At 39.5% G+C, this 22004-nt stretch overlaps 2 protein-coding genes across 5 annotated transcripts in view; both read right to left on the bottom strand.

Moving 5' to 3' along the window:
• Nucleotides 1-9333, bottom strand: part of capn3a (calpain 3a, (p94)) — a 16548-nt gene extending 7215 nt beyond the window's left edge. For all 4 annotated transcript variants that reach the window (XM_085142713.1, XM_085142715.1, XM_085142714.1 and 1 more), the window contains exons 1-11: nt 7582-9333; nt 6923-6992; nt 6074-6192; nt 3460-3593; nt 2926-3094; nt 2483-2566; nt 2223-2317; nt 2029-2106; nt 1785-1945; nt 1191-1372; nt 639-847 (exon numbers count right to left, since the gene is read on the bottom strand). In XM_085142713.1, the coding sequence (XP_084998839.1) occupies nt 639-847; nt 1191-1372; nt 1785-1945; nt 2029-2106; nt 2223-2317; nt 2483-2566; nt 2926-3094; nt 3460-3593; nt 6074-6192; nt 6923-6992; nt 7582-7833 (1553 nt within the window). In that variant the 5' untranslated portion in view covers nt 7834-9333. The remainder of the gene's footprint in view (nt 1-638; nt 848-1190; nt 1373-1784; nt 1946-2028; nt 2107-2222; nt 2318-2482; nt 2567-2925; nt 3095-3459; nt 3594-6073; nt 6193-6922; nt 6993-7581) is intronic.
• Nucleotides 9327-22004, bottom strand: ganc (glucosidase, alpha; neutral C). Its single transcript, XM_085142726.1, has 25 exons — nt 21787-22004; nt 21359-21421; nt 20947-21049; nt 20672-20799; nt 20274-20450; nt 20160-20163; nt 19997-20066; nt 19729-19825; nt 19435-19618; nt 19198-19342; nt 18865-19100; nt 18659-18785; nt 18318-18397; nt 17889-18032; nt 17560-17656; nt 17351-17452; nt 16908-17082; nt 16127-16195; nt 15872-15936; nt 15697-15773; nt 15545-15619; nt 15340-15453; nt 12142-12254; nt 11886-11989; nt 9327-9712 (listed from the first exon to the last, which is right to left on the bottom strand). The coding sequence occupies exons 1-25, from the start codon at nt 21813-21815 to the stop codon at nt 9606-9608; spliced, it is 2685 nt and encodes an 894-aa protein (XP_084998852.1). The 5' UTR covers nt 21816-22004; the 3' UTR covers nt 9327-9605.

Below are 22004 nucleotides of genomic sequence, written 5' to 3'. Positions count from 1 at the left end.
TTTGACACTAGATAAATCAAACTGAACTGAACTGAGACTGACTGTAGTAGTAGTAGTACAGGACTCAGAACTAAAATGCATTGATCTAAATACAGGCACTGCAATATAATATATTTAATAATTTCTGTACACCTCTTTGTTTACCCTAACCTTTATTATAGAACAGATTCTAATCTTAGAATCTGAATTACTGCTGTTCTGTCAGACACAAGGTGTTTTTTGGCATTATTTAATGCAGAACGATAAACGTCCTCCTTCTTTTTTTAGGTACTGAAAACATTTGGATATTTTGAGGAAAAGATACGTCTGGAAAAAAATATACCTCATTACGTTAACCCTGCAAAATGAAAACTGAAGCTCCCCCACTGTGTGTTGAGATTTCTATTGCCATGAAGAGCAAACCTCATTATTTAAGAGTGCTTTGACTTTATCTTTAACACCGGAATAGGAATAAGTTGATAAATAACTATCTTAGCAAACAGCCAATGCGCTGTATTCCAATACCCAGCCCTACTAAGAAATATAAGATCAGAACACATCCAACTACAATTCTGCACCATACTAGAAGGAAAACTACTTATATAACCATTCCCAACTCATGGCATCTTAGGCCACCCTGATCACCCTCTCCCACTCACTCTGAGGTGTTCTTCTTTTCAGAGAAGACTCGCAGGATGAACTCTCCCTCCTGGTGTGGCTCATATGTGGAGGGTACTATGACGTACTCGCCAGGGCTCAGGCGGAAACGCTGGGTCACCTCACGCAAGTTGATGTAGGATTTACAGCGTGCCTTGGAGGAGTTGAATAGGAAAAAATCCTTCTGCATGTGCTGCTTGTTTCCATGCATCTGGTTTGGGGTAGTCACAATGTAAAGAGCAGAAAATGCAAAATAGTACTGAAGAATTTCCTCAGAGTTAAAGTTGGTGATGAAAAAAGAAACTGGAAGAATGGCTATGAAAATATAAAGCGTGGGGTGGAATTAACTCGCAAACTGCTGAGAATCTCTTTCACGCCTTCCTTACCTCCTTTGGCACCTGTCGAGAGAAAATAGCAACATCAGTAACAACATTAATTTTAACTGCGGCAGAATCAAATCGACGTATCTTTGTCTGTAAAAAAAGGAAAGCTGTGAAAGTAAATTAGCAACAGAGGCTGGAAAATGGAAAAGTCTTGGAACAATGATTAAAAACCGAAGTGGACACCTCGTAAATGGCGAATCCGATGGTGAAGAGGTTGGCTCCCATCTTGCGCTCTTTCCGTCTGTTCTTCTGCATCAGCGCCACCACAAAGGTGCAGGCCACCTCGTTGTCCTCAGGGTCATCATCCTCCTCCAGCAGGCGAAGGCGGTACTGAGGATTGGTCCAGAAAGTGTCTGCAAGAGAGTTGGTTACTGTTCTCTGACTCTCTTATCTATCATATCATATTCACCATTTAAAAAGAGGACAGTCAGGTTCTTTATGCATTATATTTTGGGAATGAAAAGTGCCTAAACTGGAAATTGCGGATCCAAATTATGCACTGGGGAAGCCCCAGGATTCCCTTGAGAGATTATATGTCTCAGGAATGATTCGGGAATGATGGGTGGGTGATGAATTCTGGGGTTCTCTGCTTAGACTGCTGCCTCTGTGACCCGAAACCAGATAAGTAGTAGAAAATTAATGGGTAGAAGGTGCATTATTCTTCAGCCAATGTAAAGCTTTTTCACATGTTTGGTGTATGAGTGAAAGACCACTCTGTTCTTCTCTTGTGAGAAAGGATTAACAAACATCTGTACAGTAGATTACCAGGATAGTTCCTGCATCCTCCAGCGGAGCAGCCTCTCACCCAACGCCCCTCATTCACAGAAACCGTCCACTTGTGGATCTTATCATCCTCCAACGCATCGGGGGTGAGATTACAGATCTCAATCTTGGTGTAGTTCTTCTTAAAGTCCTCAAATGACATCCTGTACAGGAATTCAAGAGACCAGGAAAGATTATGGATTCAGACAAATGTAGCAAAATAGTAAAAACTGTAGATCTCACTTACCAGAATTCTCCATCTTCTGCACTTTGATGTTGAAGCTTCTCCTTTTCAGCCTTAGAAAGTGTGGCCCACTCCTTGGAGCTGTTGAGGAAACATATTAGATATAGTGAAACAGTCTAAAGAGGGATTCAACTAAAATACTGAGGTTTTTTTTGCTAAAGTACGGTTAAAAATTGTAAAAGTTAAAAATTCCTTACTTGTCACTCCAGGGACCATTCCATTCCACCTGACCCCACGGGTTCCTGAGACGCACCAGACGAACTTTAGACTCCTTGTGCTGAGACGGTCGGCACTGTGGTATTTCAGAGAGACTCTCAGGTTTAATATGAACTCACATTAATCCATCACCTTCCTGTTTTGTTTATATTAATGCAGCAAAGTGTACAGCCGTACACTCCATTTCAATTTTTTGCTGAGCGGCTGGTGTAATCTCACTGGACAAAACACACTACTTTACCTCTTCCACTGCTGTCACAGAGTAGGCATGTCCCTTCACAAGTCCCGTCACCGTACGTGTCTCAAAGCGGGCAGGAACCAGGGACTGCAGATTAAAAAACAGGTTATGGAAGTTTGAGGGGGATAAAATGAAATAAATATGTGAACACCAGCACGACTGTGCATAATGCCAATTCTGAATGAGGAGCCTAATAGCAGCTGAAAAGCTTGCTTTGATTGTGATGACACCTGGTGGCTAAAGTTAACATACTGTAGGCTTTAATCAACTTCATCTTTAGGTGAAGTTAACAGCGGAGAATATGTCAAAATGTAAAAGACCTGTGATGCGTGTCTTTAAAAGCTGAGCACAGCGAGGTGGTTCGACTGCTTTAGTGTAAATTTATCAAGAATAAAACATCAACACTAATACTAGAGAAGAGGTGTGGAGAAACAACAGTGTCTCACATCGATGGAGCAGCCCATGAGCGACCCTCTCTCCAGAGCTTTCTTCATGATCTTGTAGAGTTCTTTGGGAGCCTCCTTCATCTCGTAGAACTCAGTGACTCCACCAGTGAAGTCCTCCATGGCCTCGGTGGTGTTTCCACCCTTCAGAGCCTCATAAGAACCATGAAGCCTGGATCATAGAGAGAGTTTTTGTCCATTTAGGCATTAACTTATCAGCACAACAATAAAGCCTTTAAATTGACTTTAGGAAGTTAATTTTGTATAAGGATGTCTAATAACGTGAGCAATTCCCACAACCATGACTGCATGAATCATAATGTTTAGAGCTATTTGTTATATTTTGTAACTTTGTAATACTTAATATTAGTAAAAATTCAATTTAGTTCAGTTAGTTACTGTTCTTATGGTCTTGGAGCAACTGTGACCATTTAATTTTCTCTGGGATTGTGATGATTCTGATTAAACAGTTGAATAAAACTACCAAAAAGCACCATTTTGCTCTGCTTTCCCCCACTCGAGCATAAAGACACTCACTTGGCATAAGCCTTCTCCAGCAGGGCGCTCCAGAACTCATTCCTCTCAGCGGACTTAGTGAAGACCAGCTGGTTGTTGAAAGTTGGGATGCGGTCATCGATGATGACATCCACCCAGTCACCATAACGCCAGAACTGATGAGCAGAAGGACATCACGAAGGAGAAACAATCCACAGAATCACGTGTTAAAATAAACGGCAGGACAATGATATATTTAAAGTGTTGCCAGGAACTTTTTAAGTTGCGCGATTATTTTCTTTTTTAATCAACTCATCGTTAAATCTAAAATATGTCACAAATTAATGAAAAACATGTAACATTGTATAACATTGATAACATTGTATAGTCAGCAACAGTGAAGTCTTAAAATTTCAAAATCTCCAATCATGTATGACTAAGATCAAATGTATTCGGCCCCCTTGAACTTTTCCACATTTTGTCACATTACAGACACAAACATGAATCAATTTTATTGGAATTCCACGTGAAAGACCAACACAAAGTGGTGTACACGTGAGAAGTGGAATGAAAATCATACATGATTCCAAACATTTTTTACAAATAAATAACTGCAAAGTGGGGTGTGCGTAATTATTCAGTCCCCTTTGGTCTGAGTGCAGTCAGTTGCCCATAGACATTGCCTGATGAGTGCTAATGACTAAATACAGTGCACCTGTGACGGCCTCGGAGGTTGTCTAAGAGAATATTGGGAGCAACAACACCATGAAGTCCAAAGAACACACCAGACAGGTCAGGGATAAAGTTATTGAGAAATTTAACACAGGCTTAGGCTACAAAAAGATTTCCCAAGCCTTGAACATCCCATGGAGCACTGTTCAAGCCATCATTCAGAAATGGAAGGAGTATGGCACAAGGCAACCAAGGCAAGGCCGTCCACCTAAACTCACAGGCCGAACAAGGAGAGCGCTGATCAGAAATGCAGCCAAGAGGCCCATGGTGACTCTGGACAAGCTGCAGAGATCTACAGCTCAGGTGGGGGAATCTGTCCATAGGACAACTATTAGTCATGCACTGCACAAAGTTGGCCTTTATGGAAGAGTGGCAAGAAGAAAGCCATTGTTAACAGAAAACCATAAGAAGACCCGTTTGCAGTTTGCCACAAGCCATGTGAGGGACACAGCAAACATGTGGAAGAAGGTGCTCTGGTCAGATGAGACCAAAATGTAACTTTTTGGCCAAAATGCAAAACGCTATGTGTGGCGGAAAACTAACACTGCACATCACTCTGAACACACCATCCCCACTGTCAAATATGGTGGTGGCAGCATCATGCTCTGGGGGTGCTTCTCTTCAGCAGGGACAGGGAAGCTGGTCAGAGTTGATGGGAAGATGGATGGAGCCAAATACAGGGCAGTCTTGGAAGAAAACTTCTTGGAGTCTGCAAAAGACTTGAGATTGGGGCGGAGGTTCACCTTCCAGCAGGACAATGACCCTAAACATAAAGCCAGGGCAACAATGGAATGGTTTAAAACAAAACACATCCATGTGTTAGAACAGCCCAGTCAAAGTCCAGATCTAAATCCAATCGAGAATCAGAGGCAAGATCTGAAAACTGCTGTTCACAAACGCTGTCCATCTAATCTGACTGAGCTGGAGCTGTTTTGCAAAGAAGAATGGGCAAGAATTTCAGTTTCTAGATGTGCAAAGCTGGTAGAGACATACCCTAAAAGACTGGCAGCTGGAATTGCAGCAAAAGGTGGTTCTACAAAGTATTGACCCAGGGGGCTGAATAATTACGCACACCCCACTTTGCAGTTATTTATTTGTAAAAAATGTTTGGAATCATGTATGATTTTCGTTCCACTTCTCACGTGTACACCACTTTGTGTTGGTCTTTCACGTGGAATTCCGATAAAATTGATTCATGTTTGTGGCTGTAATGTGACAAAATGTGGGAAAGTTCAAGAGGGCCGAAAACTTTTGCAAGCCACTCTATGTGAGACACTAGAATGAAAGCTTGAAAATGCCTAAATGAATAACAATGCCTCATTATTTGCTTCATTAATCTTGATTTTACAAAGATGTATTGACAAAAGCCGAAATAAACTGAGGCACTGTGGAGAACATGAATAAAAAAGAATGGGAAATCTGTTTTTAAAAATATATGCAAGTTTTTTAAGTTGATGTCAACACATTAGAGTCTTGCATCACCTTGTTGGACTTTGTTTGACTTCATAACTGCATCTACAGAAGATAAATTATGATCACTGGTGCTGATTTTGCACTTGGATGCAGGGATTTCTCTTAATAACATTATGTACTGTAGAGAATAGAATCCTCAAGTATTTCAGTTTAATTTGGATAAATATTGTTCTTAATTAGTATATTATTAATTCTCTTGATCGGCTCTCAGATATTTGGCTCATTATTTTTGGCTGTGGTTCATGAATGGATGCAGGAATGAATGAATGTTGTGCATCAGTCATGGTAGGGCCTGCACACTTTTCTTTAATGTGAGGTTTTATGCAAACTGTAAAGCACTTTGGGTGTTTTAAAAAGAGCTACACAAATATAGTTATTCTTATTATTAATAAAAATTTCAACCAAGTATATTGTGTGAATAATTTCAGGGTTGCAGGCGGGTGGCTCTGACCTGGAAGTGGAAGATTCCACCATAACCTTCTGAAAAGCTTTGCTCCGGGGGCACCACACGGTACAGAAGCTTCTCATTCAGGGTGAGACAGGCAATAGCAGCCAGCAACCAGCAGTCACCTGGACACAAAAAAATCCTTGTAATTATGTCTTTGGAAGCAGTTATTCCACTCCTAAATTTGATTTTAAAATCTTCTCCAGTGCAGTGAAAATTGTGAGAAAAAACCCCTCAGCCTACATAAAGAATATGAAGTGAAATTTTGAAAATCAGATGAAACACAGACAGGAAATTCTCTCCTGAACATTTCTTGTATTCCAGGAGTGAAAGGTCGCTGCCGAGTGCTGATCTCGTGTTTTTTTTTTTTTTTTTTTTTTTTTACCAGGTGTGTAGCAGGGTGTTAGCTGCAAAGGGCTGTGAACAATGTAAGTTTTTCAATGGTTAACAGTGTCTACCAGGACTTTTGTCCCATTTGGACCCCTTTATTTGCTGTCTGAACAAAACAACAATGAGAAATGCTGCTTCCTGGATTCCCTTCCAAAAGCGTAAGCACAATATGGGGAGGCCACTGCAGGCTGAGAGGCCGTGTGGAGGGGATCGCTGGGATATTTTGCCACCCTGTTAATAAAGACTGTCACTGGAGACTGTGTTGGATCTGCTCTTGCCCCAATCAGGTCAAAAGTCAGAAGCTGTCGAGTGAAGTTTGCTAAAAAGAAATTGAAATCAAGTCCCTCCCCTTTTCCCCTTTTGAATGTTATTAAAATGCTATTTTCATATAATAGAAATCACCTGGTATTGCCTGATGTTGCGATCTAATTGTGGGCCTAAAATTCCAGAGGAAGCATAATTTACCTAGATCTCCCTGGCAGATATCTGTCCTACTGGCTCCTCCAACGATGAACTGAGGATTTTCACAGATTTCCTGCAGAAAATAAACACAAATAATTTACTTCAGTTAAACATGGAACAAGAACTAGCCTTATAGCAGTTATGTATGTCTCTGAGTCATAAGGGTGTAGTATTCTTCACATGTACCAATCTTATTAGAGAAATTAGAGTAAAAAACATGAAACAGACTTAATCCCTCCTAGTTTGTTTGGGAATGCAGTCAATTCATTCCATTTTTCCTGCAAAAAGGGAGTTTTTCCTTCACACCGTCGCCAAGTGCTTGTGATTGTTGGGGTCTCTCTATTATTGTTGGGTCTTTACCGTACATTATAAAGAGCCTTGAGGCGACTGTTGTTGTGATTTGACGCTATATAAAGAAAACTGAGCTCAGCTTCTTCAAAGCTGAACTGGTGTGGAGTATTTCATCCCATCTGCATCTCTAGGTAAATTTCCACAGCAGCAAACACTTCTCACCATAAAATAATTCCTTCTTCAGGCCGGAAAAATACAGTTTCTCTTTGAAGCTTTCATTTGCTGTGTACCAAAAATAACATCCCACCTCCCATGTGTCCATCCCCACTTCAAAGTGCCTCTCCATGTGCCAACAGAGTCCCCCCTCCTACCTTGGGTCTCTTCCAGACGATGTTCTTGACCTTGTTGGACTTGTGTCCGAGCTCCTTGAAGCCCAAAGACTCCACAGTGGCCGGAAAAGTCTCATCCTCAAACAAGGTCTTCCTCTGAAGGAACTCCTGTCTGAGGTTGTTATAGTCCTGGCCGTTGAAGCGCAAGGGCTTGTTCAGAGATCCTTCCCCGTCTCTCCTCTCTCGTTCCCGGATCAACCGGTCGCAAAAAAAGCCAGATGGCGTATAAGGCATCGTGTCTCAGGCTTTTTTTTTGGAAAAAAAAAACCTGGCTTTTGCCACTTGTACTAAAGTCTTACAAGCCAAAAGGCCTGGCATAAATCCAAACAGCTAATATGTGATTGGCTCTCTCTTGGTGTGACGTCCCCCCCTTTCTTTGTCACAGAGTAGATGCAAACGCTTGGTGTGAAAGAGATGTTCACTTCACATGCATTCACCTTTGCATTACCATTCACACACACACACACACATGCACAGAAACTCGCATATCAGGTAAACGTCCATTTGATGCGTCCCCATTGGCCAAAGTGAACAATGATTTTTCCCCAGCAGTGGCGCTCCGATGCCATCATTGTTGGGTGACACAAAGGCCAGCGGGCCGCGACAGAGGGCATGTAAAGAGTGGTCCGTAGATGCCCTGCCTCAGCAGAAGGCATTCAATCCATTTAAACCTATTCTCAATGGAGATCAGCATTGAGCAGTCTCAGCATAACTGGAGCAGGCTAACGCTATGGACAGCCATCCGTTTTTAGCTCTGGTAGGAAAAGTAAAAACTCCATCTAATCATTTGGGTTTCGTTAAACAGAACAAATAATAAACAGAGCACCACATGCAACAAATTATCATAGTAATTTGGTGGAGATCCAGCAACAATAAAAGAGTTAGAAACATCAACATCAGAAGCTGCACATCGCTATTTATTCCGTCAAGCTTTAGAATTAAAAATAACTTGTAATTCATAATTGTTTAAAAACATTCAATAAAAATAAAAGATTGCATTTTTTTTAAATATTTGTCCTCTCAGACCAGGATTCAGTCAGCAGAGCTCGGTCTACAGGGACAAGGCAGTGTCAAAATAAAGTACAGTACTCAAAGAAAACCATGTGCCAACATGTAATCATAGGACAGCAGCATGGATGAAGTTAAATACAGAAATATTTTTAGATAGTCACCTAACGTCAGGGTTCTTCTGATATCCTGACTGTTCTGGAAATGTTTTTCCCCGTTACTTTTTTGTTGCTGGCAAATCTTTTGGATTTGGGGGCTAAGAGGATTCGAGACTAAACACTGATGTTTATATGTATCCATGATCGCCACTGATTCTTCTTTTGTGGTTCAGCTAAATTAAGGAGATAAGGCACTTAGGCTATAGTTGATAAGATTTAACCTTTAAAAGAATTGGTGTATAAGCTACACATTGTAACAAGAATTTAAAAATGTACATACAATGATTAAAAAATAACTATATTCTTCTTCTTAGAAAAGCATCTATTCAGTGGATATCTCCAATATTTCCAAGTATTTAATTTTTTAATTTATAATTATTTTTATTTCTAATTGCATTTGAACTGTTTATACAAGTGGCTGTGATTCTTTAGTAGTTAATGCAATCTATGTAAATAACTGCACAAATTTCAGTAGAGCGTACACTTTGAGTCCATATTTATCACATGACCACAATTTCAATAGGTTATGGTAAAGAGAAAAAAACTCTTTTTTTTAGAAAAGATAAAGATTTATCTCAGTGTCCAAAGATTTATGGATATTATTTTATAAAGTGATTAAAAGTTTGTGAAGATTTTGTTTAGAGCACAGAAATGAGCATAAACTCTGAATGCTATCAGTGTCCACACCATCAAACAATTATCAATTTATTTTTCAATCAAATGTATTCAGACAAGTTCTGTAGTTGACCGTTATTGAAATGGGTAATTTAACTGGATGTTTTCTTGGTAGGATGAAGAAATCCAGATGAAGAAACTCCATCACTGACATGTCCACAATCATCATATCTGTATTTCCCAATCCATTGCCACTCTGAGGTTTACGCTGTTCACAGTCAGCTTGCAGCAGGTTTCCATGTACTGAAATGCAGCTGAAATGTCCTTAGCACCTGGTGATAAAAGGAAAACGGTGATGTTTTACCTTTTTAGAGTTTTTTTAAATCGATACACAGATTAGGGAACAAATTCCTCAGATTTCAAATGTTTCTATTACAGCTTTCTTTTCTCCTTTGGAGTAATTAAAGCATACACTCAAACCATCTTTATGGCATGGATTCAACAAGGTTCCTGTGCAATCTGTTACCTATGTAAACTCATTTATATTCCCTGTGTGCTGCCCGGGTTAGTTTTTACTTTTTGGTGAAGTCTGATCAGCTTTAAAGTGTGTCTTTTGTTAAATTATTCAGTCAATGTTGTTGTGCATTTATTTCCTCTAACCCTTATACCCCTGTAACCATCACAGATGCTGTGCATTTGATAACACAACACATGGGTCTACTCCTCTGTCATGCCGAGGATACAACTCATTAGACAGGACAGTTTTCCCATTTGCCACAATCCATTTTAAATGAGCTTGGAGACAGAAATTGAAGCAACATTACTAAATATTTAATGTCTTTTTTTCTTTACATAGAAGAAATCTAGCTTCTATTTCTGGATGTAGTGAAAGAAAATTGGTGAAACCACTAGCAATAGCAACTGGGTTATTTGTCTTTGGACTTGACCAATAGATTATCTGAGTATTTTAATGCTATTATTGATTTCACCCTTTCTCACCTATTTGCAATTTTACCTTTAAAAGCATACGATTTCTAAGTGCAATCTGGTACCTTTTTATGTACTGTTTTTATCCAATCACAGGATGAGATTTGTGCGGGAAAAAACAGACACAGAAGACAAATGTAACATTACAACCAGTTTAACATGCCAAAATTAACTCCCCTGTGCTGTTTAACCTCCATGTTTAATATGAAATTATGTCAAAATGCAACAGCTCAAAATGCTGCTAGTTTTAAAAAATAGATACTTATTTTGCTCCAGATTGTTAGATTCCTGTTATAGTTTGTTTTACTGACAGACAGCATCACCTCGCTCTCTTTTACGCACATCTGCAAATCTCAGGGGAGGAAGTGACCCTGTCCCGTAGATCTGATCCTGATATTAGCAGCAGGTTTTTGGAGTTTAAAAGTTATTAATTTTGTGAAAATGACCCCCACTGTCACGTGTTTTACAGCATCATGGGCCGCAAGTTCTAACTTTTGAATTATTCAGTGAGTTACAGTCAGGTTAGGACTGATGTTTTTCAACAGTTGCACAATCAGCTCTAAAGCCAACAACCCGTCCGCATAAGATTTATTTAGAGACAAATTTACAGGGAGGATATTGAACTACAGGATGTCACAGACGTCAAAAAGTTTAAATAAGAAGGTTTAAATCTCAATTCTGTTCTTTATTATTTAATTGTTTTTATAAGGAAACGCTGGTGCATGTTGTCTATGTCACATTTGCTGTTCTGGAACCAGGATTGCTGAAAGTGAATTTCCAATTTCATTGTTTGTGTCGTAGACTGATTTCAAGATGCAGGGGGGGATACTTTTTTCTTCCCACCAGGGAGAGGCAGAGACATGTAGAGTATATTACTGACCTTTCATCAGTTAATCTAATTAGTTAATGAGTGTTTTTATTCTTGCATGAAACAACGTTTTTGTCTTTTGTTGTCCTGCATCTCAACTTTTTGAAACATCAAATATAAAATGAGCAAATGTTGTTCACAAAAAATCTTTATCAACTGAAATACTTTAATAACTTAAAAGTGCATTTGCTTTCTTTTTGCTTTTTTGGTTGTTTTTCTAGAATAACCTGGTTTCATTTACTAAAATAATGTGTGTGTGTGTACCACAGGGAATGAACCTGCAGAACATACATGCAGAGGAATATACGAAACTAAACAGACAACAGGAAGGCAGTAGGAAAGGTCGGGTACTAAATATCGTTTTACTTTTTACAAGCCACAACTTACTTCAGTGGCAATAAAATCCAATTGCATTCAAGGACAATAACATGCATTCTTAAATTATTTACTGATGTTAAAAACACACATTCATACACAGATATATCTCAAAAGCCAACCAGAATAACATGACACACAATAACTGCATGTGTTATTTGACGCTGGTTGTTTTGGAGGCTTGTTCTCTGGAGTCATGCTGGTATAAGTGGGTGTTTCTTTTATTGTGAATGTCAGTTATCCATAAACCTTACATCAATGCCAGATCTCCTTACCTGATGCATGCACAATCACTGCGGACGGTTTGCTCTTGACCCCCAGGATGGTGACCGACTGTATGACTGTATTACAGTCAAATGTTCCTTCTTCACTGGCAGGACTGAGACAAGCAGCACCAAAAACAGTAAATCATATTGTCACGAGTTATTCTTCTTAGAAATATTTAATGTTATTTTAACATGACAAACAGTCTCTCTTTTTCACACGTGGCATAAAACTGGAGCCCATCTTGGAAGTGTGAATGTGACTCACCGGCAGAGCAGACGGCCTGACAGCATGCTGAACCTGCGCAGACAGAAGGCCTTTCTGTCACGGTATCTGAACGAGTGGCCGTCATCCAGGTACAACTCACCATCAGCAGTGCCCTGCGGAGAGAGGAGATTGCAGTCAGGGCTTCACTAATTAAAAGATGCAAATGTCACAATTTGCATAAAAAGCTCCCAGTAGTTGTAGCTTAAAGATTTGGCATAATAAAAACTCAATTTTAATAAGTATTAGTTTACCTTCAAATCTTTGAGCAGGCATTGAAATAAACCTGTATACAGAGAGCTTCTACATTAATTAGCATTATTGAATACAAAGAGTTTAGACATGTGCAATTTCTTTCCAAAAGGCTGAAAATTATATCAGTGAAATGAGCCAAAGGCAACAAGTTGATACATTACACACAGTCCTGTTCTGAATTTGGTTAATTACATAAAATAATGCATTTAAATAAATCCTTATTAGCCTGCATCTAATTAATTGACTGATATGCACCATGGCACAAGTCTCTGATGAAACACATTGCATAATATTATGAATATGACGTAAACACAGACAGTTTAGCAAACGTGTACATCAGTGAATTAAGAAAATCTTGATTTACATAGACAGTAATTGTGAACAAACACATGATCATTATTGATGAAAATGAGTGAATTTGAATAATTGTTCTGTTATTAGTATAACTATATGAGACTGTAAAATCATGTTTTTAAAATTAAGTTAAATATTACAGTTTTTCTCCATTGGTTTGGCTCATTTCTTGAAACAGAAATTACATTCTCAAAATAACATGGACAAACCTCCAAACCTCTTGGCAAATGTTCACAACAGAATGGCATTTCTCATTCATTTTATCAAATGGCAAATGCCTTAGTACATGTCTCAATTGTCTCAGTGCATCTTTGCAAATGATTAAGTACAAGTAGCCTACAGTTATACAGTTAGTCCACATTTAGCACATTTTCCAAATGAATAGATCTTGTAGATCTAAAGTGATTAGTTGATTCTCAGTCTAATGATCATTCTCTCCAAAACATGTCAGCATGATTTCATTGTATAAGTACTCGCATGCACAACCGTCTGTTCAATTGTCAAAATTGGTCAAGAACATAATACCATGAATACCATATATGAATTTCTTTGAATATTTGACAAACTGATGACAGTCATTGACAGTCAGGTGAAACTAGGTGTCACACACAGGTGTGTTCCATGATTGTGTGCTGCCAAACACAGATATATAGAGCTTGACCAGAGCCAGTCCGATCTCTGAACATGGATAGACAAGGCCAAGCAAACGGACAAGGGGAAGTTCTTCCTCAAGGAAGAGGAGGAAGAAGAAGAAGAAGAGGAGGACTGAGAATGCGTGGTGGAGGAATAGGGGGAAGAGGAGGCCGAGGAGCACGAAGACACTGTGCTGTCCCGAATGAAATTCAGGCCACAATTATAGACCATGTCATAAACCATGGCCTCACAATGTCAGAGGCAGGTCGTCGAGTGCAGCCTAATGTGCCTTGCTCTACAGTCTCCTCCATTATCCAAACCTTTCGCAGGGAAAACAGGTATGTACTCTATGTAATCTATAATGGAATTATATGTTATATAGGACAGGGCACTATGCGTGAGGCAAAAAATGTATAACTTACTGTAGAGATTTTGTGTGCACCTTCCTACAGTGGTAGGTCTATACTAGCAGGTGGAGAGGACTAGTGGAATGTTTTGATACTAAATATGACAAGAAATATATTGAACAAATTACTGTAAACTATGGAATTACATAATTCATACAGTTTAGAGAAGTATTCCAGTCAGTGTGCAGCGGGAGAATTAGTACAGCAACCACTGAATAAGTCCTTGTTTTTTGATTTTGTGTTCATACAATTTACTACTGTAAATTGTACTGTACATTTTCTTTTTACATATGTATGAAACTTTCTTTGCGTGTGAATAAAAAATGGTTATAATTTCCTTGGTAGTGTGAGTGCAATCTGTGATGTCAAACCTTGGAGGCTACTCTTTTCTGTTGTATATTGTTGGTCCTCTGCCATAGTGACAAAACATCTAAACATTTTGTATGGCAGTACTCACACAATGCCAAAGGGACGATGCATTTTGGGGGCACTGACTATTCAGATTAGAAAGAAATGTAGTTTTGACACATGTTTGAACTGTTTTAGGGGAGATATGAGCTTTTGCAGGTGGACCATGTTGTTGTGATCAACCATCCAGGTTTATTTTGACAAAAGCACCAAGAATGATGAGAATGTCCGATCTGTGTCGAGAAATGAGCCAAAGCTATTGAGAAGGATCTTTGCCATTTTGGAGACACTGACTGTTTAAATGAGAAAGAGATTTAGATTGAAGCCTGAGTGAACAGTTTTGGAAGAGATATGAGCATTTGCAGGTGAGCTATAGTGTTGTGCTAAACTGTAAGAGTGTTTTGCCAAATGATCTTAGAGTTTTGAGAATGTAATTTCTGTTTCAAGAAATGAGCCAAACCAATGGAGAAAAACTGTAATAGATAACAGTGACCGGGAGAACTGAATGAAATAAGTTTAAAAATATATATTTACAATTTATAAAAATAAAAAAACATTTTAATAAGTAAGTACATTATTTTATTTCTTATTCTCTTTTACTCAGGTAACTGTAACTTTAAGTTTGAATCATGACTGAAAGATATTTATGAATTTCTCACTGAAATAAATAGAACACACTGATTGATTATCTGTTTCTCTAGTAGTCATGATGTATAATCCGTTGTAGGTTGTTATGGAAAATTTTGATCAACCACATGGTAAGTGGTATGACTTGTTTCTGCCAATGAAAAAAAACTTTTTTGCAAACCATAAGTCAAAATTTCCTGTTATTGTTTCACATTTGTGACTTGTTAACTTAACTGTAAATTCCAAGCGGTTAAGTTGAAATTTTGAGACAATGACCCCAAATTTTGACTTACATTTGGCAAAAATGTTTTTTTAACAGCAGAAACAAGCTTTTATAAAAATTTGGACAAGTACTTGTATAGAGCTTGTGGTCCACAAACATTTGGCACCCTCTGGTGGAATTGTTTCTATACTAGCATCTGGACCCCAAAGTAAAACCTCAGGAAAAAAATTTAGTTTTATCAGTATGGAAATACGATCCCATCAGTGTAGGATTCCAGTATCCTGCACAAGTTACCTGAGAGTTTAAAGCCACAGTAACAGAGAGGGGGAGCTGCCGAAGCTCAGCAGTGCAGGAGCAACTTCCTACTGATCTGCAAACTACCGAGCCACCACGCTGGAATACTGGAACCTGAGCAGAGGAAACATCAGAGTCAACTGACAGATAACAGATCATCTGACTTAAAAAAAATAACACATGTAAAATTGTCGTCTAAACTTACCGTGTCCAGGGTGACAGGAAGACTCAGAGTCCTGCCTCCTTTGTCTACCAGTGCAGAATGGATGTCATACCAAATCTAAAACAGACAAAAATGTAAATAACATCCACAATCAAGTGTAACAGGACGATATTAAAATATATATAACACAGTACCTCGTCAGTTCCAGGAAGTAAGACTTTGATTTCTTGGATGCCTGGTTCAGTTACAGGACATGCCAGCAGTGCTCCTCCTACATAAAATGAAGGAAAGTTTAACTAAGAAAAAATGAAAGTGCAATAATTCCAGGGTACACAGAGAAACCATGCAAAGATGAAAAGTTTTTATCACCAAGCATGTAATGGCTGTCCACACTGAAGGTACTCTCTTCTTCTGGGAACTCCACCCACAGAGGTCTGTATAGTTTTAAATTGAATTAGAGGCCACATCCAAGTTAAACTAGCTTTAAAACGAGAGCCTTATAAAGTGAACATCAATAGCATGATGTTCCCCTGATCGCGTCTCCACAGATGTAAGAATGACTTAAGTTAACAGAGGTGTAGTTGCAGCTGCTATATTTGAACAGTAGATAGCACCAGGACTAACCTGAGTGGAGGCAATGCAGACGTGTGAGCCTGGTGAAACAGCGTGTACCAATAGGGCAGCAGACTGTACCTGAGAACAGACAAAATGGACTCTGGATTATGAGATAGTCAGACAATAAGCGTTTCACCAAAGGCAGGAGAAACTAAAGAAACATGTTATATTTGTATATTTGTAATGTAAAACTGTCTTTGAACTGGATCTAACATTGTTTACGATTCATCGAATGTCACATCCCAACAATGTTTTTCACAACCCGTCCTCTAAAGCACTGGTCCCCAACCTTTTTCGTGCCATGGACTGGTTTAGTGTAAGATAATATTTTCACGGACCAGCCTTTAAGGTGTCGCGGATAAATACAACAAAATAAAATGATACGACCAAGACAAAAACTGTGGTATTTTGTAAATATAATAATAAACTCGAATTCACTGTGTAATTGTGTAACTTTATTAGCAGTGTCCTCCTGAAATGCACCGACAGTATTGAGAGTAACATCCTCCTCTCTGCCCCTTAATGCTCTCTGGTCGCTATGGTGACGTGTAAATAGTTCTTTCAAAATAAGACACAACTACAACATGGGAAAAGACACAGGGAAACCGAGTTAAAAACCCTGAGAATCACAAATTTCACACCCGAGCCTCAACTCTCGCGGCCCGATACCAAACGACTCACGGACCGGTACCAGTCCATGGCCCAGGGGTTGGGGACCGATGCTCTAAAGGTTATGTTCAATCTATACATGGTGTTCAAGTAACCGACACTGACACCTCTCTAATAGTACCTTTGTTGGATTACAGTGCGGATTGCTGCAGTCACCTCGTCCCCAAAAAGCCAGGGTTCCCGACGATTTGTCACATTTGCAGAGTGACCGCGGAAAAATGGCTGCAGGGCAGCCGCCTGGTACCAGCGCACCAGCAACTCTGGCTCTGGATCCTGGATGAACCCACCAACATCAGCTGAAACACCAAAAACAGAGACTAATGATAAAGAGCAGCACATGACAGTATGCAGTAATATATCCCATATTTACTGAATATATAAGCAACTACTTAACTAGATTTAAGTTAAAAGCTAGTAGAGTGCGTACTTCATTAATATCTCTGCACCAACAAAAGAAAATTACACGTTGGCTGAAAAAGAAGCATTAACGTCTCTGTCTGACTAGTCAATAATAATTCTGTTTAGTGTTTAAATAATTGAATCCATAAACAATAATGTCCTCACCTCCACAAAACGCTATGCCTGCCAGACTCAGGGACAACACCATTGGAACTGAGATCTTCAGATACTCCCAGTTGGCAACATTATCACCAGTCCACACTGCTCCTGTATCCCAAACAAAGCCAATTACAACAAATGGCACAGTTAAGCATGGATATGCGGAAATATGGAGAGGATGGAAGCATTTTCATTTTCCCATTTAAATAGCTTACCAAGTCTCTGTGACCCTGCAAAGAAAGAGCGCGAGAGGACGAACGGTCTCTCTAAGCCACCCGAACGAGTGATTAGACCCTCCACTGTCGCCATGTGCTGTTAAATAAAAATATTTTTTAAATTATTTTGTTTTTATTATACAGAATAGGCCTGGAGGCTTTACTCTTTAAAAACTGTCTTCACAACTTAACTACTCTGGATGTTGATAGGTACTTTTAGAGTTACTTGAAGGACAAAATAACATTTTTCCATCAAGAGAAGAAAAACAGATTTTTTTGTGCTTAAAGTAACAAAACACATCAGGCCTTCCCTTTAAGAGATTGCTTACCTGGTAAAAACCATACAGGTTGTGTAAATCTCTGTGTTCCCAGTCCCCACAATGCACTGCATCCTTCGGCATCGTCAGCTCTGGGCCGCTGAACACAGATGGTTCGTTCATATCGTTCCACACAAACAACGAAGGTGTCGATCCCTGTATCATCAATAAACACCATCACTACCGTGTCTTGAGCAGACAAGCTCAGTATTAGGTGGATAAAAAACAAATAATATGAGGTAAAATCTTTGTCAAGGACTAAAGCATTAAATTATTTAAGATGCTTTTAAAATGTTTTGTTTTATTTCACGGGCACCACAACATAAGGAGAGAACACAGCTTAATTATTCTTCAGCCTTTTGCTGCTCTGCTCTGGTCCTGAGTAGCTTTGCATTATGCATCATTTCTGTTTAAACATGGCTGATCCCTTCTGAGCCTTACTTTGTATTTATCCAAGCTGAAGCATCTGGAGTACCATGCTCGAGTAGCTGAACTGCTGAAATCAAGGTAGGAGGATTCGCCTGTAAGGGAAGTTAACGTAACTCCATTTACAAAGAAAATGCATATGACAACATCACGCATACACATTAAGTACATACAGTGTCTATTAAAGTGGACCTTGATGCTCATTTATTTTTGGACTGTAGAGTATCTCTGCATGATCCACAGTATAGAAAAATCATATTTATCCTATTCTGGACCTTGGTGCAGCTAACATGTTAACACAAGTCCAGCATATGTCACATTTGTTAGCATTAAACAGTAGATTTTTTCCCCATTACCTGGCCAGCACGAACCCTTAAAGATCTTTCCCTCTCTGTCCTTGACAAAATGCCCTCTGTCTCTGGCCTCACAGTAAAGGGACCAAGAAGGATCAACCTTAATGTGCGGATCACTTATAACGACCAGCTGAAGAGATATAACAGAAAACATCTTAACGTATCAAAGCAAAACAATTTCTCTAGATGATTTGCACTGTAAAACTGACCTTCCTGTTTTTCTTCTCCAGGTGCTGCTGCAGCTTGGCTGGTTCAGGGAAATGAACAGGATCCCAGGTAAAGTACCGCATCCCATCTGTGTGCTCAATGTCCAGCCAGATGACATCGTAAGGAATACTGTGGCGATCAAATCCAGCATCCACAGACTTCACGTCAGCTTCATCAATGTAGTTCCAGCGGCACTGGTGGTACCCGAGGGCAAACAGAGGGGGCAGGGCTTGATATCCTGACACAGGGAGGACAGACAAGTAAAGTTTGAGTCTTTGAGAGCTTAATTTTATTTTTTATTTTTGGGTACCATAATTTCAGAGCCACATTCTCACCTGTCAGCTGAGCATACTGGGCAAAAAGTTGCTGTGGACTGGGCCCAAGCAGAACCATGCAGTCAATCATACCACTTTCTGACAGCCAGTGGACATCGGTCTGAGGATCAGCCCGCCTCCGTTTAACTGGAGGGGTTTCATCATCCTGTGTGAGACAGAGGGTTACTGAGCAGTAGAAAAGTGTCTTTTTGCTTCATGGTCACTGTAAAATACAGACAGCACAGAAACAAAGGTCACCTGGTGGTCAGAGGGGGAGTACTGAATGTTTATAAAAGTCTCAGATGCATTCAGCCAAAATACACCCAGAGTCCTGTCTGGCTTGTGGGCCACCATCAATGGCACAGATCCATACAGTCCGAGACGACTGTACAGTGGATAGGCAAAAACATCCAAGTTGTACAGCCGGTAAGGCTCACCATCTCTGTGAAATGACACACATTTTTTAAAAATTGTCAACTCTCTCTCCTGCCTGCAGGATGCACAGATAAATTACACTCTTACAAATGAAGACACAAACACCATCGCGTCTACCTCGTGTCTCTGAGCTGCAAGTTGTCTGCGTGTTGGGGTAGTCCATACACATGCCTGAACCCATGAAGACAGAGGTCTGCTCCAATGCTGCTGGGACCTGAAGGTGCACAACACGTGCCTCTCAGTATAAAGTTTAGAGTACACTCTGTTCCTTGATTATTAAGCTCCGTAAATGTACACTTGCCTGTAATTTATGATCATAAAAATGTGAACACAGTACACCAAACTGAGATAGTTGCTGGTAAAATATTCAAGTAGAGGCACAAACCATTAGCCTTGATATCCACAAACTGCTTGAATGTCTCCTTCCATAATGAACTTTTCCGCTCGTCTTGAAGCTGAAATAAAAGCAACAAAGAACAATGGCATTCACAGACCTGATTAAGCTTCAAAATTAAGCTGCAGTTTCAGATGTGCTTCTATTTTCTTACCTCGCTACCGTGACATGTGGCCCAGCAGAAGAATACAGAATAAAGAAAAGAAATTCAGTCAACTATATAATATAAACAATTATCTGCTGCACATCTGTTTCCTGCAAATCTCACCTGGGTCGATGCTGCAGTCTCTCAAACCACAGTTTGTCCTTAGAGTTGAATGTGACCATCACTTCCTGCTCACACAGGATCTCCAGTCGGAAAGGAGAATGCCACACACGGAGCTGATAACGTCCGAAAGACCAAGAAAGCGTGACTGAGTCCTTAGTCTGTTTCTCCACTCTTAATCTACCAAAGGATGAGGGGTAAAGGTCAACTAATTTCCAGTTGCAGCAATCCTACGAGTTAAACCTAGATCTATAAACTTGTCTTTTATTGATATGAACAATTAATCATTTCTGTCACAACCGCAGAAGTTCTTAGGCTGTCAGAAATACTAAAGGGGACTGGATTTTAAAGAAGTGCTGGTGTAAGATGACATCATAATAGAAAAATGATACATCGCTTACTGTTCACATTGTGGTTCCCCGAATAACACATCTGGAACTCGATAGCGTGCCTTAATAGGCTGGAATTCATCTATTGTTATCCGTACAATGCCGTGTTTGGACGGGGACAAAGAAAGAAGCAGCCTGGTCTGTGAAAAGAGTAAGCTTATAAAAAAAAACCTCTTCTTTAACTATCATTCACAATTTTGGTCATAATCAAAGGTCAAAACATTGATCTGTTCAGTCTAAATGATGTTTAAACTTGATTAAAGAAACTTTTTAAAAGTAACACTAACCTGCGAGTCTGCTTCCAGCAATTCAAAACGTGCCCCCTTCTCTGTGAGCACCATGGTGTCCAAAAGAGCCCGATGCTGCATGTTTGGACCCTGGATCTGCCGCCTTAAAAGCAAGCGAAAATAAAAGTCAGTGATGAGATTAAAATACTTTTCAATTTTAGAGAGGTTTTAGAGTTAGAACAGATTATTACGCTTACTTAGAAAATTCATCTCTTTGTATTTGAGCCACACTCCAAATTCATTCTGGTAAGCTACCTTTTAAAAACAGTTAACATTTCTGTTTATTCAGGGATTTTACTGATATTCTTCTGTTATGTTTATATCAATTAAGTTATTATTAATCTCCAGCTCACTTTCACAAGTCCAACAAAACACAATAAAATCACTTTAACTGTGAGGATGTCCAACACACCTGTAAAAAGCAACATCACTGCTCTTCTTGAACTTGCCTTCCCCCTCAACATTAGGGATAACACTATAAGAGAAGCAAAAATAAAGTGAAATACACACACTTATACACGTAGACCAAGGGGTTCAAGACAATTGGGGCATGGAAAGCACCAAGTATCAAAAATGGTGGTTAAACTGTAACCTGACTGTGCACACATATATAAAAGTCAAAAACTTCCCATCATTCAAATATTGCCAAGCACCTTTCAGTGACCTAAACAACAGCTGCCATGTATTTGATAATAACTACACAGTAACTACATGATTGTCCTACTTTATGTTGCTTTCTTCATATAGGTTCATTGTGAAATGTCAAAGGTCAACATAAGAGGGTGGCCTTTGCAACAGAGCGCCTGGAAAGAGCATGTTTATATACCCATATGTCTGTACCTAGCAAGGGTTTGGCTCACTTCCGCCATTTAACGCAGAGATAAGACAAAACCTTCGGTCCTTCACAGTCGGGGTGGTCTCCGTGTTTGAGCACAGCTACATTTGTTTTCTGTTTAAACCAGGAAGAGCTTCCTGACAGTTTCAAATCGGGAAACAACACGTAGAGAAAAATCTGCCTCAAGATACCGCTACGTACGTCAACCTTCATTTCCGGTTTC

Source organism: Neolamprologus multifasciatus, chromosome 19 (genome assembly GCF_963576455.1).
Source record: "Neolamprologus multifasciatus chromosome 19, fNeoMul1.2, whole genome shotgun sequence".
Taxonomy (NCBI): domain Eukaryota; kingdom Metazoa; phylum Chordata; class Actinopteri; order Cichliformes; family Cichlidae; genus Neolamprologus; species Neolamprologus multifasciatus.
The sequence above is the reverse complement of the archived record's forward strand: the minus strand, read 5'-3'. Positions and strand labels throughout refer to the sequence as shown.

Bases quoted from the DNA above. Each gene is read 5' to 3' on its own strand.
- ganc (XM_085142726.1), bottom strand. From the start codon at position 21,815: ATGGCGGAAGTGAGCCAAACCCTTGCTAG. The intron at 17,453-17,559 runs GTAAGCTATTTA...TTTGGGATACAG, and splicing joins TGCAGGGTCACAGAGACTTG to GAGCAGTGTGGACTGGTGAT. The intron at 11,990-12,141 runs GTGAGTCACATT...TGCTTGTCTCAG, and splicing joins TCAGGCCGTCTGCTCTGCCG to TCCTGCCAGTGAAGAAGGAA.